We start from the raw sequence: 21185 nt of genomic DNA, 5'->3' as shown, positions 1-21185 counted from the left end.
CTTAGAACAGTGCTTTGTACATAGTAAGCGCCTAATAAATGCCATTATTATTATTATTATCATTATTATTATTATTATTATTCCTCTGACCCAGAACTCTCCCTCTCTTCACTGAGAAGCAGCAGGGCTTAGTGGGTAGAGCCCGGGCCTGGGATGCAGAAGGTCCCGGGTTCTAATCCCGGCTCCGCCGCCTGTCTACCGGGTGACTTCATTTCTCTGGGCCTCAGTTCCCTCATCTGGAAAATGGGGATTGAATCCGTGAGCCCCACGTGGGACAGGCACTGGGTCCAACCTGATTCGCCTGTATCCACCCCGCCGCTTAGTACAGCGCCCGGCCCATAGTAAGCGTTTAACAAATACCATAACCACCCTCCCCGCCTTCAGAGTCTGATTAAGATTTCGTCGGTCTTCCCCTACTAAGCCCTCATTTTCCTTTCGTCCTCTCCTTTCTGCATCACCCGTCCGTCCATGTCTGGACCCACGAGCCCGGGCTTGGGAGTCCGAGGTCGTGGGTTCGAATCCCCGCTCCGCCACTTGTCCGCCGCGGGACCTTAGGCAGGTCACTGCACTTCTCCGGGCCTCAGTGACCTCATCTGGAAAATGGGGATGGAGACTGTGAGCCCCACGTGGGACAGCCTGATTATCTTGTATTTACCCCAGCGCTTAAAACACTGCTTGGCACATAGTAAGCGCTTAACAACTGCCAGAATAATAATTATTATTATTATGGGCATTAATATTCACCCCACCCTGAGCCCCGTAGCATTTATATTCATATAAATTCATAGATTGTCAACTCCTCGTAGTCAGGGGAGTCTCTACCACATCTGTTGGATCGTACTCTCCCAAGATCGCTTTTAACCCCGTTGTTGGGTAGGGATCGCCTCTCTCTGTTGCCGAATTGGACTTTCCAAGCGCTTAGGACAGTGCTCTGCACACGACGAGCGCTCAATAAATACGCCGGAATGAATGCTTTTTGCCCAGGAAGCACTCAACAAATGCCACTGATTGCCGGCTTGGCTTTATCCGGGTTGGGACCTGTATATATGTATATACGTTTGTATGTATTTATTACTCTATTTATTGATTGATTTTATTTGTACATATTTATTCTATTTATTTTACTTTGTTAATATGTTTTGTTTTGTTGTCTGTCTCCCCCTTCTAGACTGTGAGCCCACTGTCGGGTAGGGACCGTCTCTAGATGTTGCCGACTTGGACTTCCCAAGCGCTTAGTACAGTGCTCTGCACACAGTAAGCGCTCAATAAATACGATTGAATGAATGAAGGAATGAATGGGTTTTTTTTGTATTACTGATTATTTACCTTCGCCGTTTGTGAGGGTGAACCAGTGATGGCCCAGGCGGGAATCCTTGCAGGGCGTCGAATCCGACGGAGCGGTCGATCCTCTCATCCCCATATCGCGGGAATACAAGAAAGCAACCCCAGATTCGGCCCGGGGCGGGAACTTCTTCTCCGGATTCAATCCGCGGAATAACGGTCGACGCCTCAGTCGACGCTGCACCTGTCGGAAAAAGCTGTTTTTCAGGGGTTCTGCTAAGCAATCATTCATTCATTCCGTCGTAGTTATTGAGCGCTTACTGGGTACTGTACTAAGCGCTTGGGACGTACAAGTCGGCAACATCGAGAGACGGTCCCTACCCAACAACGGGCTCACGGCCTGGAAGGGGGAGACGGACGACAAAACAAAACCCGTGGACGGGTGTCACGTCGTCAGAACAAATAGAATCAAAGCTAAATTCATTCGTTCATTCATTCAGTCGTATTTATTGAGCGCTTACTGTTGCGCATCGTTAACAGAATAAATAGTAGATACGGACGAGTAAAATAAATAGAGCGATAAATCTGTACAAACATACATACAGGTGCCGCGGGGAGGGGAAGGAGGTAGGGCGGAGGGGCGGTGGGGAGGAGGAGAGGAAAAAGGAAAATCCTAACCCGTCTGTGTTTTTTGTCCCGCCTGCGTTCTCAGCTCTACAAGTTATCGAAGATAACATGGCCGGCAATGCCGAATCCGGACGGACGGTAAGTGAAGGAAGCGTCCCGTTAAGATACTCTGACCGTGAGGAGACCCAACGGGCCGAAACGCGAAAGCAACGTGTGGCCGTCTCTGGTTGTCTTTAGCTTCAGGATTTACTCGTCAAAGGCCACGAAATTCCGGAGGAGTTGGTCGCCAAGATGTTATTGGAGAAGATGAACTCCCCGGAAGTCGCCCATTTAGGTAGGTCTTTTTGCTATATTTATCTACCAAAATAATCACACTTTAACGATCGGATCGAGAAGCTCAACTCTCTGGAAGTTGCCCATTTAGGTAGGTCTTTTTGCTATATGAATTTACCAAAGTAATCATACTTTAACGATCGGATCGAAAAGCTCAACTCTCCGGAAGTTGCCCATTTAGGTAGGTCTTTTCACTATATTTATCCACCACAGTAATCATACTTTAATGATCGGATTGAGGAGCTTCATACTTTAACGATCGGATTGAGAAGCTCAACTCTCCAGAAATTGCCCATTTATGTAGGTCTTTTTGCCATATGAATCTACCAAAGTAATCATACTTTAACGATCAGATCGAGAAGCTTCATACTTTAACAATCAGATCGAGAAGCTCAACTCTCCGGAAGTTGCCCATTTAGGTAGGTCTTTTCAACTATATTTATCTACCAAAGTAATCATGTTTTAACGATCGGATCGAGAAGCTTCATACTTTAACGATCAGATCGAGAAGCTCAACTCTCCGGAAGTTGCCCATTTAGGTAGGTCTTTTCGCTATATGAATCTACCAAAGTAATCATACTTTAATGATCGGATTGAGAAGCTTCATACTTTAACGATCGGATCGAGACGCTCAACTCTCCAGAAGTTGCCCATTTAGGTAGGTCTTTTCGCTATATTTATCTACCAAAGTAATCATGTTTTAACGATCGGATCTAGAAGCTTCATACTTTAACGATCAGATTGAGAAGCTCAACTCTCCAGAAGTTGCCCACTTAGGTAGGTCTTTTCGCTATATGAATCTACCAAAGTAATCATACTTTAATGATCAGATCGAGAAGCTTCATACTTTAACGATCGGATCAAGACGCTCAACTCTCCAGAAGTTGCCCATTTAGGTAGGTCTTTTCGCTATATGAATCTACCAAAGTAATCATACTTTAACGATCAGATCGAGAAGCTCAACTCTCTGAAAGTTGCCCATTTAGGTAGGTCTTTTCACTATATAAATCTGCCAAAGTAATCATACTTTAACGATCGGATCAAGAAGCTTCATACTTTAACGATCGGATCGAGAAGCTCAACTCTCTGGAAGTTGCCCATTTAGGTAGGTCTTTTCGCTATATGAATCTACCAAAGTAATCATACTTTAATGATCAGATCGAGAAGCTTCATACTTTAACGATAGGATTGAGACGCTCAACTCTCCGGAAGTTGCCCATTTAGGTAGGTCTTTTCGCTATATGAATCTACCAAAGTAATCGTACTTTAACGATCGGATCGAGAAGCTCAATTCTCCGGAAGTTGCCCATTTAGGTAGGTCTTTTGGCTATATGAATCTACCAAAGTAATCATACTTTAATGATCGGATCGAGAAGCTTCATACTTTAACGATCGGATCAAGAAGCTCAACTCTTCGGAAGTTGCCTATTTAGGTAGTTCTTTTTGCTATATGAATCTACCAAAGTAATCATACTTTAACGATCAGATCGAGAAGCTCAACTCTCCAGAAGTTGCCCATTTAAGGTAGGTCTTTTTGCTATATGAATCTACCAAAGTAATCATACTTTAACGATCATATCGAGAACCTCAACTCTTTGGAAGTTGCCCATTTAGGTAGGTCTTTTTGCTATATGAATCTACCAAAGGAATCATACGTTAACGATCAGATCGAGAAACTCAACTCTCCGGAAGTTGCCCATTTATGTAGGTCTTTTCGCTATATGAATCTACCAAAGTAATCATACTTTAACGATCGGATCGAGACGCTTAACTCTACGGAAGTTGCCCATTTAGGTAGGTCTTTTTGTTATATGAATCTACCAAAGTAATCATACTTTAACAATCGGATCGAGAAGCTCAACTCTCCGGAAGTTGCCCATTTAGGTAGGTCTTTTCACTATATGAATCTACCAAAGTAATCATACTTTAACGATCGGATCAAGAAGCTTCATACTTTAATGATTGGATCGAGAAGCTTAACTTTCTGGAAGTTGCCCATTTAGGTAGGTCTTTTTGCTATATGAATTTACCAAAGTAATCATACTTTAATGATCGAATCGAGAAGCTCAACTCTCCGGAAGTTGCCCATTTAAGGTAGGTCTTTTTGCTATATTAATCTACCAAAGTAATCATACTTTAACGATCGGATCGAGAACCTCAACTCTCCGGAAGTTGTCCATTTAGGTAGGTCTTTTCACTATATGAATCTACCAAAGTAATCATACTTTAACGATCGGATCAAGAAGCTTCATACTTTAACGATCGGATCGAGAAGCTTAACTTTCTGGAAGTTGCCCATTTAGGTAGGTCTTTTCACTATATGAATTTACCAAAGTAATCATACTTTAATGATCGAATCGAGAAGCTCAACCCTTGGGAAGTTGCCCATTTAAGGTAGGTCTTTTTGCTATATTAATCTACCGAAGTAATCATACTTTAACGATCGGATCGAGAACCTCAACTCTCTGGAAGTTGCCCATTTAGGTAGGTCTTTTTGCTATATGAATCTACCAAAGGAATCATACTTTAACGATCGGATCGAGAAGCTCAACTCTCCGGAAGTTGCCCATTTAGGTAGGTCTTTTCGCTATATGAAAACAGTAAAGTCATCATCCAATTACATCATCAATTACAATCATCCAATCCAAAGTAATCATACTTTAATGATCAGATCGAGAAGCCTCATACTTTAATGATTGGATCGAGAAGCTCAACTCTCCGGAAGTTGCCCATTTACGTAGGTCTTTTCGCTATATGAATCTACCAAAGTAATCATACTTTAACGATCGGATCGAGAAGCTCAACTCTCCGAAAGTTGCCCATTTACCTAAACTTACCTAAGTCTTTTCGCTATATGAATCTACCAAAGTAATCATACTTTAACGATCGGATCGAGAAGCTCAACTCTTGGGAAGTTCCCCATTTAGGGAGGTCTTTTTGCTTTATTTATCTACCAAAGTAATCATACATTAACGATCGGATCGTTAACTGATCTGCTGATATGACCTTCTGTAGACAATCAGTAATAAATTTCCAGCCTCCTCTATCTTCTATTATAAATTGTAAGAAGAACATCATTTTATTTCCGCATTCAAACCCATTCGGAGCTGTTCATTCCCTTAAGTCACTGCTTGTGGAATAACAACTCCCTTAATAATGATAATAATAACAATAAATTATTATAATTATTATGGCATTATAATAATAATGATGATAACATAATATAATAGTTATTATTAGGGCGGAAACAGCAGCGTGGAAAGAGCCCGGGCTTAGGAGTCTTCCCAAGCGCCTAGTACAGTGTTCCGCACACAGTAAGCGCTCAATAAATATGATTGAATGAATGAGTAGGAGTCGGAGGCCATGGTTCTAATCCCGCCTCTGCCACTTGTCTGCTGTGTGACTTTGGGCGAGTCGCTTCACTTCTCTGGGCCTCAGGGGCCTCGTCTGGAAAACGGGGATGAAGACTGGGAGCCCCCCGTGGGACAACCCGATCACTTTGTAACCTCCCCGGCGCTTAGAACAGTGCTTTACACATAGTAAGCGCTTAATAGATGCCATCGTTATTATTATCATCACCCCAGCGCTTAGTACAGTGCCCAACGCATAGTAGGCGCTTACCAAATGCCGTCGTCATTATCGCCGTCTAAATTACTTCTCAAATTCCCTTCCACCGCTGTTGCTCCTCTCAAAATCGCCATCGCAGTTGGAGACGTTTCAACCACTGCGAGGTGACGGCACAGGGGACTTAATCCATACGAACACATATCTTTAAATTCTATATTATTATTCTAAATAATTATAAATTATTCTAAATAATTTATGTCCGTTAACATCTGCCTCCCCCTCTAGACCGTAAACTCACCTGTGGGCAGGGAACGAGTCCGCCGACTCTGTCGTATCCTCCCAAGCGCTTAGTACAGTGCTGGGCCTAGCGTAAGTGCTCAATAAATACCGTCATTGACGATGCTAAACCTTGGAAAGAACCCAAAGTAATTTTTTAGTCTCTCCAACAATCCTGTGACACATCATTCCCGGATGACGATTGCCGCAAAAATCCGTGCTCGGACGACCGTGCGATATTCCAGAATTTGAAAGGCGTTTCCTTTTCCAGGCTACGTTCTCAGCGCGTTCCCGGTCCTCTCGGAGGAGTGCATGACCATCCCGGAGCAGGTGGAGATCATTAAAAACCTGAAATTGAAACCGGATATTATCATTAATATAAAGGTAAAAACTACTTATGGTGCCAGCTTGTACTTCCCAAGCGCTCAGTACAGTAAGCGCTCAATAAATGCGATTGAGTGAATGAATGAATGAATACTTGGACAGCATTTCGATGATTCCTTCCGCGGTGTGTGTGATTCAGAGAAACACCCTTTCGCTATTTCATTGTTTCATTTCATTCGGCGCCTAGTACAGTGCTCGGCACCCAGGAAGGCGCTCAATAAATACGATTGGATTATGTGAAACAGTCATCCGTCAATCAATCGTATTTATTGAGCGCTTACTGTGTGCAGAGCACTGTACTAAGCGCTTGGGAAGTACAAGTTGGCAACAAGTTGGCAGTCATCATTTTATCCTGATGGTATTTATTAATAATAATAATTGTGGTATTTGTGACGCCCTTATTATGCTCCAAGCACTGTTCTAAGCGCCGCGATAGATAATAATAATAGTAATGATGGCATTTATTAAGTGCCTATTATGTACAAAGCACTGTTCTAAGCGCCGGGGAGGTGACAAGGCGATCAGGCGGTCCCACGGGGGGCTCACAGTCTCCATCCCCATTTTCCAGATGAGGGAACTGAGGCCCAGAGAATAATAATAATAATAATGATGGTATTTGTTAAGCGCTTACTATGTGCAAAGCACTGTTCTAAGCGCTGGGGGGGGATACAAGGTCATGAGGTGGTCACATGGGGGGCTCCCAGTCTTCATCCCCCTTTTCCAGATGAGGTCACTGAGGCCCAGAGAAGCGAAGCGACCCGCCCAAAGTCACCCAGCCGACACGTGGCGGAGCGGGAGTCGAACCCACGACCTCGGGCTCCCAAGCCCGGGCTCTTTCCACTGGGCCACGCTGCTTCTCTAAGCGTCTACTATGTGCAACATGAGCCCACTGTTGGGTAGGGACCGTCTCTATGTGTTGCCAACTTGTACTTCCCAAGCGCTCAATAAATACGATTGAATGAATGAATGAATATGGTGCCAACTTGTCCTTCCCAAGCGCTTCGTCCAGTGCTCCGCACACGGGAAGCGCTCAATAAATACGATTGATTGATTGATTGATCGATCGATCGCGAGGCACTGTTCTAAGCGCTAAAGAATGGGAAGGTTATTTATTGGGTGTCCTTCGTGGCTGTTGGTTTTTTTTCATTTGAAGTCTTCCGATTACGACTTGGGCCAGAGACTTTCGGGACAAAGGCAGCACGCCATCACCGGGGATATCTATCAGCGGGACCAGTGGGACCTGGATTTTCTCGAAAAGCATAGGAAAAAGAAGAGGGAATCGGCGAAAGAAGCTGGAGAGGAGGAAACGGAAGAGGAAGAAGAGGAGGAAGAGGTAAACTGATCCCTATTTTCCCAAAGATCGCCTCGGGGGCGACCCTTACTTCATTCGAGGCGATAAAGAAAACGAGATTGAGCCCGTGTTGGGTAGGGACCGTCTCTGTGTGTTGCCGACTTGTCCTTCCCAAGCGCTTAGTACAGTGCTCTGCACACAGTAAGCGCTCAATAAATACGATTGAATGAATGAATGAATGAATGAATGAATGAGATGTATTTTCGGGGCGTTTACGACATTTCAAGGCCTTGAAAATTCTCCCTGTTTAATAGTGTTAGAGAGAGAAGCAGCGGGGCTTGGGAGTCATTCATTCGATCGTATTTATTATCAATCAATCAATCAATCAGATTTATTGAGCGCTTACTATGTGCAGAGCACTGTACTAAGCGCTTGGGAAGTACAAATTGGCAACAAAGATCGCCTCGGGGGCGACCATTACTTCAATCGAGGCGTTAAAGAAAACGAGATTGAGCCCGCGTTGGGTAGGGACCGTCTCTGTGTGTTGCCGACTTGTGCTTCCCAAACGCTTAGTACAGTGCTCTGCACACAGTAAGCGCTCAATAAATACGATTGAATGAATGAATGAATGAATGAATGAGATGTATTTTCGGGGGGTTTACGACATTTCAAGGCCTTGAAAATTCTCCCTGTTTAATAGTGTTAGAGAGAGAAGCAGCGGGGCTTGGGAGTCATTCATTCAATCGTATTTATTATCAATCAATCAATCAATCATATTGATTGAGCGCTTACTATGTGCAGAGCACTGTACTAAGCGCTTGGGAAGTACAAATTGGCAACAAATATCGCCTCGGGGGCGAACCTTACTTCCTCTGAGGCGATAAAGAAAACGAGATTGAGCCCGCGTTGGGTAGGGACCGTCTCTGTGTGTTGCCGACTTGTGCTTCCCAAGCGCTTAGTACAGTGCTCTGCACACAGTAAGCGCTCAATAAATACGATTGAATGAATGAATGAATGAATGAATGAATGAGATGTATTTCCGGGGGGTTTACGACATTTCAAGGGCCTTGAAAATTCTCCCTGTTTAATAGTGTTAGAGAGAGAAGCAGCGGGGCTTGGGAGTCATTCATTCGATCGTATTTATTATCAATCAATCAATCAATCATATTTATTGAGCGCTTACTATGTGCAGAGCACTGTACTAAGCGCTTGGGAAGTACAAATTGGCAACAAAGATCACCTCGGGGGCGACCATTACTTCAATCGAGGCGTTAAAGAAAACGAGATTGAGCCCGCGTTGGGTAGGGACCGTCGCTGTGTGTTGCCGACTTGTCCTTCCCAAGCGCTTAGTACAGTGCTCTGCACACAGTAAGCGCTCAATAAATACGATTGAATGAATGAATGAATGAATGAATGAATGAGATGTATTTTCGGGAGGTTTACATTTCAAGGCCTTGAAAATTCTCCCTGTTTAATAGTGTTAGAGAGAGAAGCAGCGGGGCTTGGGAGTCATTCATTCGATCGTATTTATTATCAATCAATCAATCAATCATATTTATTGAGCGCTTACTATGTGCAGAGCACTGTACTAAGCGCTTGGGAAGTACAAATTGGCAACAAAGATCGCCTCGGGGGCGACCATTACTTCAATCGAGGCGTTAAAGAAAACGAGATTGAGCCCGCGTTGGGTAGGGACCGTCGCTGTGTGTTGCCGACTTGTCCTTCCCAAGCGCTTAGTACAGTGCTCTGCACACAGTAAGCGCTCAATAAATACGATTGAATGAATGAATGAATGAATGAATGAATGAGATGTATTTTCGGGAGGTTTACATTTCAAGGCCTTGAAAATTCTCCCTGTTTAATAGTGTTAGAGAGAGAAGCAGCGGGGCTTGGGAGTCATTCATTCAATCGTATTTATTATCAATCAATCAATCAATCATATTGATTGAGCGCTTACTATGTGCAGAGCACTGTACTAAGCGCTTGGGAAGTACAAATTGGCAACAAAGATCGCCTCGGGGGCGAACCTTACTTCCTTCGAGGCGATAAAGAAAACGAGATTGAGCCCGCGTTGGGTAGGGACCGTCTCTGTGTGTTGCCGACTTGTGCTTCCCAAGCGCTTAGTACAGTGCTCTGCACACAGTAAGCGCTCAATAAATACGATTGAATGAATGAATGAATGAATGAATGAATGAGATGTATTTTCGGGGGGTTTACGACATTTCAAGGGCCTTGAAAATTCTCCCTGTTTAATAGTGTTAGAGAGAGAAGCAGCGGGGCTTGGGAGTCATTCATTCGATCGTATTTATTATCAATCAATCAATCAATCAATCATATTGATTGAGCGCTTACTATGTGCAGAGCACTGTACTAAGCGCTTGGGAAGTACAAATTGGCAACAAAGATCGCCTCGAGGGCGACCACTACTTCATTCGAGGCGATAAAGAAAACGAGATTGAGCCTGTGTTGGGTAGGGACGGTCGCTGTGTGTTGCCGACTTGTCCTTCCCAAGCGCTTAGTACAGTGCTCTGCACACAGTAAGCGCTCAATAAATACGATTGAATGAATGAATGAATGAAGGAGATGTATTTTCGGGCGGTTTACGACATTTCAAGGGCCTTGAAAATTCTCCCTGTTTAATAGTGTTAGAGAGAGAAGCAGCGGGGCTTGGGAGTCATTCATTCCATCGTATTTATTATCAATCAATCAATCAATCATATTGATTGAGCGCTTACTATGTGCAGAGCACTGTACTAAGCGCTTGGGAAGTACAAATTGGCAACAAAGATCGCCTCGGGGGCGACCATTACTTCAATCGAGGCGTTAAAGAAAACGAGATTGAGCCCGCGTTGGGTAGGGACCGTCGCTGTGTGTTGCCGACTTGTCCTTCCCAAGCGCTTAGTACAGTGCTCTGCACACAGTAAGCGCTCAATAAATACAATTGAATGAATGAGTGAATGAATGAATGAATGAGTAATCTCTAAACCGTAAGCTCGGCTCTAGACCGTAAACTCACCGTGGTCCGTTTCTTGTTCCGTGGTAATAATAATGATGATGATGGTATCTGTTACGCGCTTACTATGTGCCAAGCACTGTTCTAAGCGCTGGGGAGGTGACAAGGTGATCCGGTCGTCCCTCGGGGGGCTCCCAGTCTTCATCCCCATTTTCCAGATGAGGTCACTGAGGCCCGGAGAAGTGAAGTAAATCACACACCACAGGGGGACTCCCAGTCTTCATCCCCATTTTCCATATGAGGTCACTGAGGCCCAGAGAAGTGAAGCGAGTCACACACCACGGGGGGCTCCCAGTCTTCATCCCCATTTTCCAGATGAGGTCACTGAGGCCCAGAGAAGTGAAGCAAGTCACACACCACGGGGGGCTCCCAGTCTTCACCCCCATTTTCCAGATGAGGGAACTGAGGCCCGGAGAAGTGAAGCGAATCACACACCACGGGGGGCTCCCAGTCTTCATCCCCATTTTCCAGATGAGGGAACTGAGGCCCGGAGAAGTGAAGCGAGTCACACACCACGGGGGGGACTCCCAGTCTTCATCCCCATTTTCCAGATGAGGGAACTGAGGCCCGGAGAAGTGAAGCAAGTCAAACACCACGGGGGGCTCCCAGTCTTCATCCCCATTTTCCATATGAGGTCACTGAGGCCCAGAGAAGTGAAGCAAGTCACACACCACGGGGGGCTCCCAGTCTTCATCCCCATTTTCCAGATGAGGTCACTGAGGCCCAGAGAAGTGAAGCCAATCACACAGCACGGGGGGCTCCCAGTCTTCATCCCCATTTTCCAGATGAGGTCACTGAGGCCCAGAGAAGTGAAGCGAGTCACACACCACGGGGGGCTCCCAGTCTTCACCCCCATTTTCCAGATGAGGGAACTGAGGCCCGGAGAAGTGAAGCGAATCACACACCACGGGGGGCTCCCAGTCTTCACCCCCATTTTCCAGACGAGGTCACTGAGGCTCGGAGAAGTGAAGCGAGTCACACAGCACGGGGTGCTCCCAGTCTTCATCCCCATTTTCCAGATGAGGTCACTGAGGCCCGGAGAAGTGAAGCGAGTCACACAGCACGGGGGGCTCCCAGTCTTCATCCCCATTTTCCAGATGAGGTCACTGAGGCCCGGAGAAGTGAAGCGAGTCACACACCATGGAGGGCTCCCAGTCTTCATCCCCATTTTCCAGATGAGGTCACTGAGGCCCAGAGAAGTTAAGCGAATCACACACCATGGGCGGCTCCCAGTCTTCATCCCCATTTTCCAGATGAGGGAACTGAGGCCCGGAGAAGTGAAGCGAGTCACACACCACGGGGGGGGCTCCCAGTCTTCATCCCCATTTTCCAGATAAGGGAACTGAGGCCCGGAGAAGTTAAGCGAATCACACACCATGGGCGGCTCCCAGTCTTCATCCCCATTTTCCAGATGAGGGAACTGAGGCCCGGAGAAGTGAAGCGAGTCACACACCACGGGGGGGACTCCCAGTCTTCATCCCATTTTCCAGATAAGGGAACTGAGGCCCGGAGAAGTGAAGCGAATCACACACCATGGGCGGCTCCCAGTCTTCATCCCCATTTTCCAGATGAGGGAACTGAGGCTCAGAGAAGTGAAGCAAGTCACACACCATGGGGGGCTCCCAGTCTTCATCCCCATTTTCCATATGAGGTCACTGAGGCCCAGAGAAGTGAAGCAAGTCACACACCACGGGGGGCTCCCAGTCTTCATCCCCATTTTCCAGATGAGGTCACTGAGGCCTGGAGAAGTGAAGCCAATCACACACCACGGGGGGCTCCCAGTCTTCACCCCCATTTTCCAGATGAGGGAACTGAGGCCCAGAGAAGTGAAGCGAGTCACACACCATGGGGGGCTCCCAGTCTTCATCCCCATTTTCCATATGAGGTCACTGAGGCCCAGAGAAGTGAAGCAAGTCACACACCACGGGGGGCTCCCAGTCTTCATCCCCATTTTCCAGATGAGGTCACTGAGGCCTGGAGAAGTGAAGCCAATCACACAGCACGGGGGGCTCCCAGTCTTCACCCCCATTTTCCAGATGAGGTCACTGAGGCCCAGAGAAGTGAAGCGAGTCACACACCATGGGGGGCTCCCAGTCTTCATCCCCATTTTCCAGACGAGGTCACTGAGGCCCAGAGAAGTGAAGCGAATCACACACCACGGGGGGACTCCCAGTCTTCATCCCCATTTTCCAGATGAGGTCACTGAGGCCCAGAGAAGTGAAGCGAGTCACACACCATGGGGGGCTCCCAGTCTTCATCCCCATTTTCCAGATGAGGTCACTGAGGCCCGGAGAAGTGAAGCCAATCACACACCACGGGGGGCTCCCAGTCTTCACCCCCATTTTCCAGATGAGGTCACTGAGGCCCAGAGAAGTGAAGCGAGTCACACACCATGGGGGGGAACTCCCAGTCTTCATCCCCATTTTCCAGATGAGGTCACTGAGGCCCAGAGACGTTGAGTCACACACCATGGGGGGGACTCCCAGTCTTCATCCCCATTTTCCAGATGAGGTCACTGAGGCCCAGAGAAGTGAAGTGAGTCACACACCATGGGGGGCTCCCAGTCTTCATCCCCATTTTCCATATGAGGTCACTGAGGCCCAGAGAAGTGAAGCAAGTCACACACCACGGGGGGCTCCCAGTCTTCATCCCCATTTTCCAGATGAGGTCACTGAGGCCCAGAGAAGTGAAGCGAATCACACACCACGGGGGGACTTCCAGTCTTCATCCCCATTTTCCAGATGAGGTCACTGAGGCCCAGAGAAGTGAAGCGAGTCACACACCATGGGGGGCTCCCAGTCTTCATCCCCATTTTCCAGATGAGGGAACTGAGGCCCGGAGAAGTGAAGCAAATCACACACCACGGGGGACTCCCAGTCTTCATCCCCATTTTCCAGATGAGGTCACTGAGGCCCGGAGAACTTAAGTGAGTCACACACCACAGGAGGGAAGTCCCAGTCTTCATCCCCGTTTTCCAGATGAGATCACTGAGGCCCGGAGAAGTGAAGCCAATCACACACCACGGGGGGCTCCCAGTCTTCACCCCCATTTTCCAGACGAGGTCACTGAGGCCCGGAGAAGTGAAGTGAGTCACACACCACGGGAGGGAAGTCCCAGTCTTCATCCCCATTTTCCAGACGAGGTCACTGAGGCCCAGAGAAGTTAAGCGAATCACACACCACGGGGGGGCTCCCAGTCTTCATCCCCATTTTCCAGATGAGGTCACTGAGGCCCGGAGAAGTGAAGCGAGTCACACAGCACGGGGGGCTCCCAGTCTTCATCCCCATTTTCCAGATGAGGGAACTGAGGCCCAGAGAAGTGAAGCGAGTCACACACCACAGGAGGGCTCCCAGTCTTCATCCCCATTTTCCAGATGAGGTCACTGAGGCCCGGAGAAGTGAAGAGAATCACACACCACAGGAAGGCTCCCAGTCTTCATCCCCATTTTCCAGACGAGGTCACTGAGGCCCGGAGAAGTGAAGCGAGTCACACACCACGGGGGGGCTCCCAGTCTTCATCCCCATTTTCCAGATGAGGTCACTGAGGCCCGGAGAAGTGAAGCGAGTCACACACCACGGGAGGGAAGTCCCAGTCTTCACCCCCATTTTCCAGATGAGGTCACTGAGGCCCAGAGTCTTCATCCCCATTTTCCAGACGAGGTCACTGAGGCCCGGAGAAGTGAAGCGAGTCACACAGCGGGCAAGTGGTGGAGCCGGGATTTGAACCCACGACCCCGGACTCCAAAACCACGCCGCTTCTCTCCCAAGCGCTCAGTACAGCGCTCCGCGTCCGGCAGATCCGATCGAACCGGGCCGGAGAAGCGGGCCGGCCAACTTGGCGCCCAACGAGCGCCGCGGTGGTGGTTCTGGCCAAAAAGAGGCGTTCAAACAATCCCTCTCCTCCTTTCCAGGCAGCGGCGGAGATGCAGACGATGGCCGAGCTCTTACCGCACCTCATCCAGAGGCCGGAGGATTTCCTGGAAAACATCGAAGCCAATATCAAATTGTACAGGGAAACGATGCTGCGGCATCTGGAGGTGAGATGCCCCCGGATCCTGGGTTCGAATCCCGGCCCCGCCACTCGTCGGCCGGTCGCTTCGCTTCTCCGGGCCTCAGTTCCCTCATCTGGAAGATGGGGATGAGGACTGGGAGCCCCCCGGGGGACCACCGGATCACCTTGCGACCTCCCCGGCGCTTAGAACGGTGCTTGGCACGTAGTAAGCGCTTAATAAATACCATTATTATTATTCAGTGCTCTGCACACGGTAAGCGCTCAATAAATACGATTGATTGATTAATAATACATTCTATTATTAATAGAAGTAATTCTATTCTCTAGATTGTGAGCCCACTGTCGGGTAGGGGACCGTCTCCATATGTTGCCAACTTGGACTTCCCGAGCGCTTAGTACAGTGCTCTGCACCCAGTAAGCGCTCAATAAATGCGATTGATTAATTGATTGATTATTATTAACTTCCCTGTGCCTCAGTTCCCTCATCTGTCAAATGGGGATTAAGACTGGGAGCCCCACGTGGGACAACCTGATCACCTTGTATCCCCCCACCCCAGTGCTTAGAACAGTGCTTGGCACGTAGTAAGCGCTTAACAAATGCCATTATTATTATTATTATTAAGACGAAAACGTGGATGATTGATTGATTGATTATTATTAACTTCTCTGTGCCTCAGTTCCCTCATCTGTCAAATGGGGATTAAGACTGGGAGCCCCACGTGGGACAACCTGATCACCTTGTATCCCCCTCCCAGCGCTTAGAACAGTGCTTTGCACGTAGTAAGCGCTTAACAAATGCCATCATTATTATTATTATTAAGACGAAAACGTGGATGATTGATTGATTATTATTAACTTCTCTGTGCCTCAGTTCCCTCATCTGTCAAATGGGGATTAAGACTGGGAGCCCCACGTGGGACAACCTGATCACCTTGTATCCCCCCCCAGCGCTTAGAACAGTGCTTTGCACGTAGTAAGCGCTTAACAAATGCCATCATTATTATTATTATTAAGACGAAAATGTGGATGATTGATTGATTATTATTAACTTCTCTGTGCCTCAGTTACCTCATCTGTCAAATGGGGATTAAGACTGGGAGCCCCACGTGGGACAACCTGATCACCTTGTATCCCCCCCAGCGCTTAGAACAGTGCTTTGCACGTAGTAAGCGCTTAACAAATGCCATCATTATTATTATTATTATTAAGACGAAAACGTGGACGGTTTATTGGAAACTGGAATATTTATCCTCCCTGCGCCGTGATCGCTTACAGCTCGCGTATTTAATTAGTCCCGTATCAATAATAGTAATAATAATAATAATAATAATGGCATTTGTTAGGCGCTTACTATGTGCAAAGCACTGTTCTAAGCGCTGGGGGGGATACGATGTGATAGTAAGCGACGCGCTTACTTTTACGGCGTTTCCCGTAGCCACCCTCATTCATTCATTCAATCAATCATATTTATTGAGCGCTTCCTGTGTGCAGAGCACTGTACTAAATTCATTCATTCATTCAATCGTATTTATTGAGCACTTACTGTGTGCAGAGCACTGTGCTAAATTCATTCATTCATTCAATCAATCATATTTATTGAGCGCTTCCTGTGTGCAGAGCACTGGACTAAATTCATTCATTCATTCAATCGTATTTATTGAGCGCTTCCTGTGTGCAGAGCACTGGACTAAATTCATTCATTCATTCAATCGTATTTATTGAGCGCTTCCTGTGTGCAGAGCACTGGACTAAATTCATTCATTCATTCAATCGTATTTATTGAGCGCTTCCTGTGTGCAGAGCACTGTGCTAAATTCATTCATTCATTCAATCAATCATATTTATTGAGCGCTTCCTGTGTGCAGAGCACTGTACTAAATTCATTCATTCATTCAATCATATTTATTGAGCGCTTCCTGTGTGCAGAGCACTGGACTAAATTCATTCATTCATTCAATCATATTTATTGAGCGCTTCCTGTGTGCAGAGCACTGGACTAAATTCATTCATTCATTCAATCGTATTTATTGAGCGCTTCCTGTGTGCAGAGCACTGCACTAAATTCATTCGTTCATTCAATCATATTTATTGAGCGCTTCCTGTGTGCAGAGCACTGGACTAAATTCATTCATTCATTCAATCGTATTTATTGAGCGCTTCCTGTGTGCAGAGCACTGCACTAAATTCATTCATTCATTCAATCATATTTATTGAGCGCTTCCTGTGTGCAGAGCACTGTACTAAATTCATTCATTCATTCAATCGTATTTATTGAGCGCTTCCTGTGTGCAGAGCACTGTACTAAATTCATTCATTCATTCAATCAATCATATCTATTGAGCGCTTCCTGTGTGCAGAGCACTGGACTAAATTCATTCATTCATTCAATCATATTTATTGAGCGCTTCCTGTGTGCAGAGCACTGTACTAAATTCATTCATTCATTCAATCAATCATATTTATTGAGCGCTTACTGTGTGCAGAGCACTGTACTAAATTCATTCATTCATTCAATCGTATTTATTGAGCGCTTCCTGTGTGCAGAGCACTGGACTAAATTCATTCATTCATTCAATCGTATTTATTGAGCGCTTCCTGTGTGCAGAGCACTGGACTAAATTCATTCATTCATTCAATCATATTTATTGAGCGCTTCCTGTGTGCAGAGCACTGGACTAAATTCATTCATTCATTCAATCGTATTTATTGAGCGCTTCCTGTGTGCAGAGCACTGGACTAAATTCATTCATTCATTCAATCGTATTTATTGAGCGCTTCCTGTGTGCAGAGCACTGGACTAAATTCATTCATTCATTCAATCAATCATATTTATTGAGCGCTTCCTGTGTGCAGAGCACTGTACTAAATTCATTCATTCATTCAATCAATCATATTTATTGAGCGCTTCCTGTGTAAAGAGCACTGTACTAAATTCATTCATTCATTCAATCATATTTATTGAGCGCTTCCTGTGTGCAGAGCACTGGACTAAATTCATTCATTCATTCAATCGTATTTATTGAGCGCTTACTGTGTGCAGAGCACTGTACTAAATTCATTCATTCATTCAATCATATTTATTGAGCGCTTCCTGTGTGCAGAGCACTGGACTAAATTCATTCATTCATTCAATCGTATTTATTGAGCGCTTCCTGTGTGCAGAGCACTGTATTAAGCGCTTGGGAAGGACAAGTTGGCAACATATAGAGACGGTCCCTACCCGACAGTGGGCTCACAGTCTAGAAGAGATATCACCAGAGAGGTCCTGAGAAGCGGCGTGGCTCAGTGGGAAGAGCCCGGGCTTTGGAGTCCGAGGTCCTGGGTTCGAATCCTGTCCCTGCCACTCGTCAGTGGCCAGTCGCTTCGCTTCTCCGGGCCTCAGTTCCCTCGTCTGGAAAATGGGGATGAAGACTGGGAGCCCCATGTGGGACCACCTGATCACCTTGTATCCTCCTCAGCGCTTAGAACAGTGCTTGGCACATAGTAAGCGCTTAATAAATACCATCATTATTATCATTATTATTAAGACCAAAACGTGGACGGTTTATTGGAAACTGGAGTATTTATCCTCCCTGCGCCGTGATCGCTTATAGCTCACGTATTTAATTAGTCCCGTATCAATAAAAGGAAGTGACACGCTTATTTTGATGGCGTTTCCCGTAGCCACCCCAGTCCCGACTTTTCGTTCATTCAGTCGTATTTATTGAGCGCTTACTGTGTGCAGAGCACTGTACTAAGCGCTTGGGAAGGACGAGTTGGCAACATATATGAGACGGCCCCTACCCAATAATGGGCTCACAGTCTAGAAGAGATATCACCAGAGAGAGGTCCAGAGAAGCGGCGTGGCTCAGTGGGAAGAGCCCGGGCTTTGGAGTCTGAGGTCATGGGTTCGAATCCTGGTCCTGCCACTTGTCAGTGGCCAGTCGCTTCGCTTCTCCGGGCCTCAGTTCCCTTGTCTGGAAAATGGGGATGAAGACTGGGAGCCCCCCGGGGGACGACCCGATCACCTTGTAACCTCTCCAGCGCTTAGAACAGTGCTTGGCACATAGTAAGCGCTTAATAAATCCCATCATTATCATTATTATTAAGACCAACACGTGGACGGTTTATTGGAAACTGGAGTGACCAGTCGCTTCCCTTCTCCGGGCCTCAGTGACCTCATCTGGAAAATGGGGGTGAAGACCGGGAGCCCCCCGAGGGACCACCTGATCACCTCCCCAGCGCTTAGAACAGTGCTCGGCACGTAGTAAGCGCTTAATAAACGCCATCATCACTATCATATATCCGTAAGCGCCGTGGGGCGGGGAGGAAGGAGCGAATCGAGGACGATCTGAAGCGAGGAGGTTGTGAGTTCTAATCCCAGCCTTGTCACTTGTCAGCTGTGTGACTTTGGCCAAGTCACTTCACGTCTCTGGGCCTCAGTTCCCTCATCTGTAAAATGGGGATTAAGACTGGGAGCCCCACGTGGGACCCCCTGATCACCTCGAATCCACACCGGTGCTTGAAACAGTGCTTGGCACATAGTAAGCGCTTAACAAACGCGATCACTATTATTATTACAGAACGCTATCGTCCTCTTCCAACTGCCCCGAGTGCTCTCCCCCTAGTAAGACCTCAATAAATGGCATTTCTTGATTGACTGATGCATCAATCTGGGTAGCAGAATTTGGTAGCGGCATTAATTACTTTTTTGTTGATACAAATATAATAATAATAATAATAATAATAACAATAATGGCATTTATTAAGCGCTTACTATGTGCAAAGCACTGTTCTAAGCGCTGGGGAAGTTACAAGGTGATCAGGTTGTCCCACGGGGGGCTCACGGTCTTAATCCCCCATTTTCCAGATGAGGGAACTGAGGCCCAGAGAAGTGAAGTGACTTGCCCAAAGTCACACAGCTGACAATTGGCGGAGCCAGGATTTGAACTCATGACCTCGGACTCCAAAGCCCGGGCTCTTTCCACTGAGCCACGCTGCTTCTCCATAAAAATATGGGATCGCCCACAGGATTTCCCAAATTTATATTGGTTTAGGACTCTTTGTCGCTCCCTTTGCTCTACCCACTTCTCCCCACCCCACAGCTCTTCTATATCTCTGTCCATAGCTATAATTCTATTTATTTATATTGATGCCTATTTGTTTTGATGTCTGTCTCCCCACTTCTAGACTGTAAGCCCGATGTGGGCAGGGATTGTCTCTATTGATGAGGAAAAGGGGGTCCAGATGATCCCTTTCTTTCTTTCTCTCTCTCTCTTTCCTTTCTCTCTTTCTTTCTCTCTTTTTCTTTCTTTCTCTTTCTCTTTCTGTTTTCTTTCTCTCCCTTTTCTTTCTCTCTCTCCTTTCTCTCTTTTTCTTTTTCTTTCTCTTTAGCTCTCTTTTTCTTCCTTTTCTTTCTTTCTTTTGTTTCTCTTTTTCTCTCTCTCTTTCTTTCTCTTTCTTCCTCTCTCTCTCTTCCTTTTCTTTCTCTCTCCTTTCTCTTTCTTTCTTTCTCTTTAGCTCTCTTTCTCTTTCTTCCTTTTCTTTCTTTCTTTTGTTTCTCTTTTTCTTTCTCTCTTTCTCTTTCTTCCTTTTCTTTCTCTCTTTGTCTTTCTTCCTTTTCTTTCTCTCTTTCTCTTTCTCTCTTCCTTTTTCTTCCTTTTTTCTCTTTCTTCCTTTTCTTTCTTTCTTTTCTTTCTCTCTCCTTTCTCTCTTTTTCTTTCTTTCTTTCTCTTTAGCTCTCTTTCTCTTTCTTCCTTTTCTTTCTTTCTTTTGTTTCTCTTTTTCTCTTTCTCTTTCTCTCTCTCTTTCTTCCTTTTCTTTCTCTCTTTCTCTCTCTCCCTTTTCTTTCTCTCTCCTTTCTCTTTCTTTCTTTCTCTTTAGCTCTCTTTCTCTTTCTTCCTTTTCTTTCTTTCTTTTGTTTCTCTTTTTCTCTCTTTCTCTTTCTCTCTCTTTCTTCCTTTCCTTTCTCTCTTTCTCTTTCTTCCTTTTCTTTCTCTCTTTCTCTTTAGCTCTCTTTCTCTTTCTTCCTTTTCTTTCTTTCTTTTGTTTCTCTCTCTCCTTTCTCTCTTTTTCTTTCTTTCTTTCTCTTTAGCTCTCTTTCTTTCTTCCTTTTCTTTCTTTCTTTTGTTTCTCTTTTTCTCTTTCTCTTTCTCTCTCTTCTTTCCTTTTCTTTCTCTCTTTCTCTCTCTTCCTTTTCTTTCTCTCTCCTTTCTCTTTCTTTCTTTCTTTCTCTTTAGCTCTCTTTCTCTTTCTTCCTTTTCTTTCTTTCTTTTGTTTCTCTTTTTCTCTTTCTCTTTCTCTCTCTTCCTTTCCTTTCTCTCTTTCTCTTTCTTCCTTTTCTTTCTCTCTTTCTCTTTAGCTCTCTTTCTCTTTCTTCCTTTTCTTTCTTTCTTTTGTTTCTCTTTTTCTCTTTCTCTTTCT

General features: G+C 46.0%; 1 protein-coding gene across 1 annotated transcript in view; it reads left to right on the top strand.

The window, feature by feature from the left end:
• The window catches only part of AK9 (adenylate kinase 9), a 194364-nt gene that overhangs the window by 12803 nt on the left and 160376 nt on the right, over nt 1-21185 (top strand). The window contains exons 4-8 of the mRNA XM_038761300.1: nt 1994-2046; nt 2146-2242; nt 6356-6468; nt 7622-7801; nt 14683-14808. Coding sequence (XP_038617228.1) covers nt 1994-2046; nt 2146-2242; nt 6356-6468; nt 7622-7801; nt 14683-14808 — 569 coding nt within the window. The remainder of the gene's footprint in view (nt 1-1993; nt 2047-2145; nt 2243-6355; nt 6469-7621; nt 7802-14682; nt 14809-21185) is intronic.

This window comes from Tachyglossus aculeatus, chromosome 19 (assembly GCF_015852505.1).
Source record: "Tachyglossus aculeatus isolate mTacAcu1 chromosome 19, mTacAcu1.pri, whole genome shotgun sequence".
NCBI lineage: Eukaryota > Metazoa > Chordata > Mammalia > Monotremata > Tachyglossidae > Tachyglossus > Tachyglossus aculeatus.
Note: the sequence above shows the minus strand (reverse complement) of the source record. Positions and strands in the feature narration are given on the sequence as shown.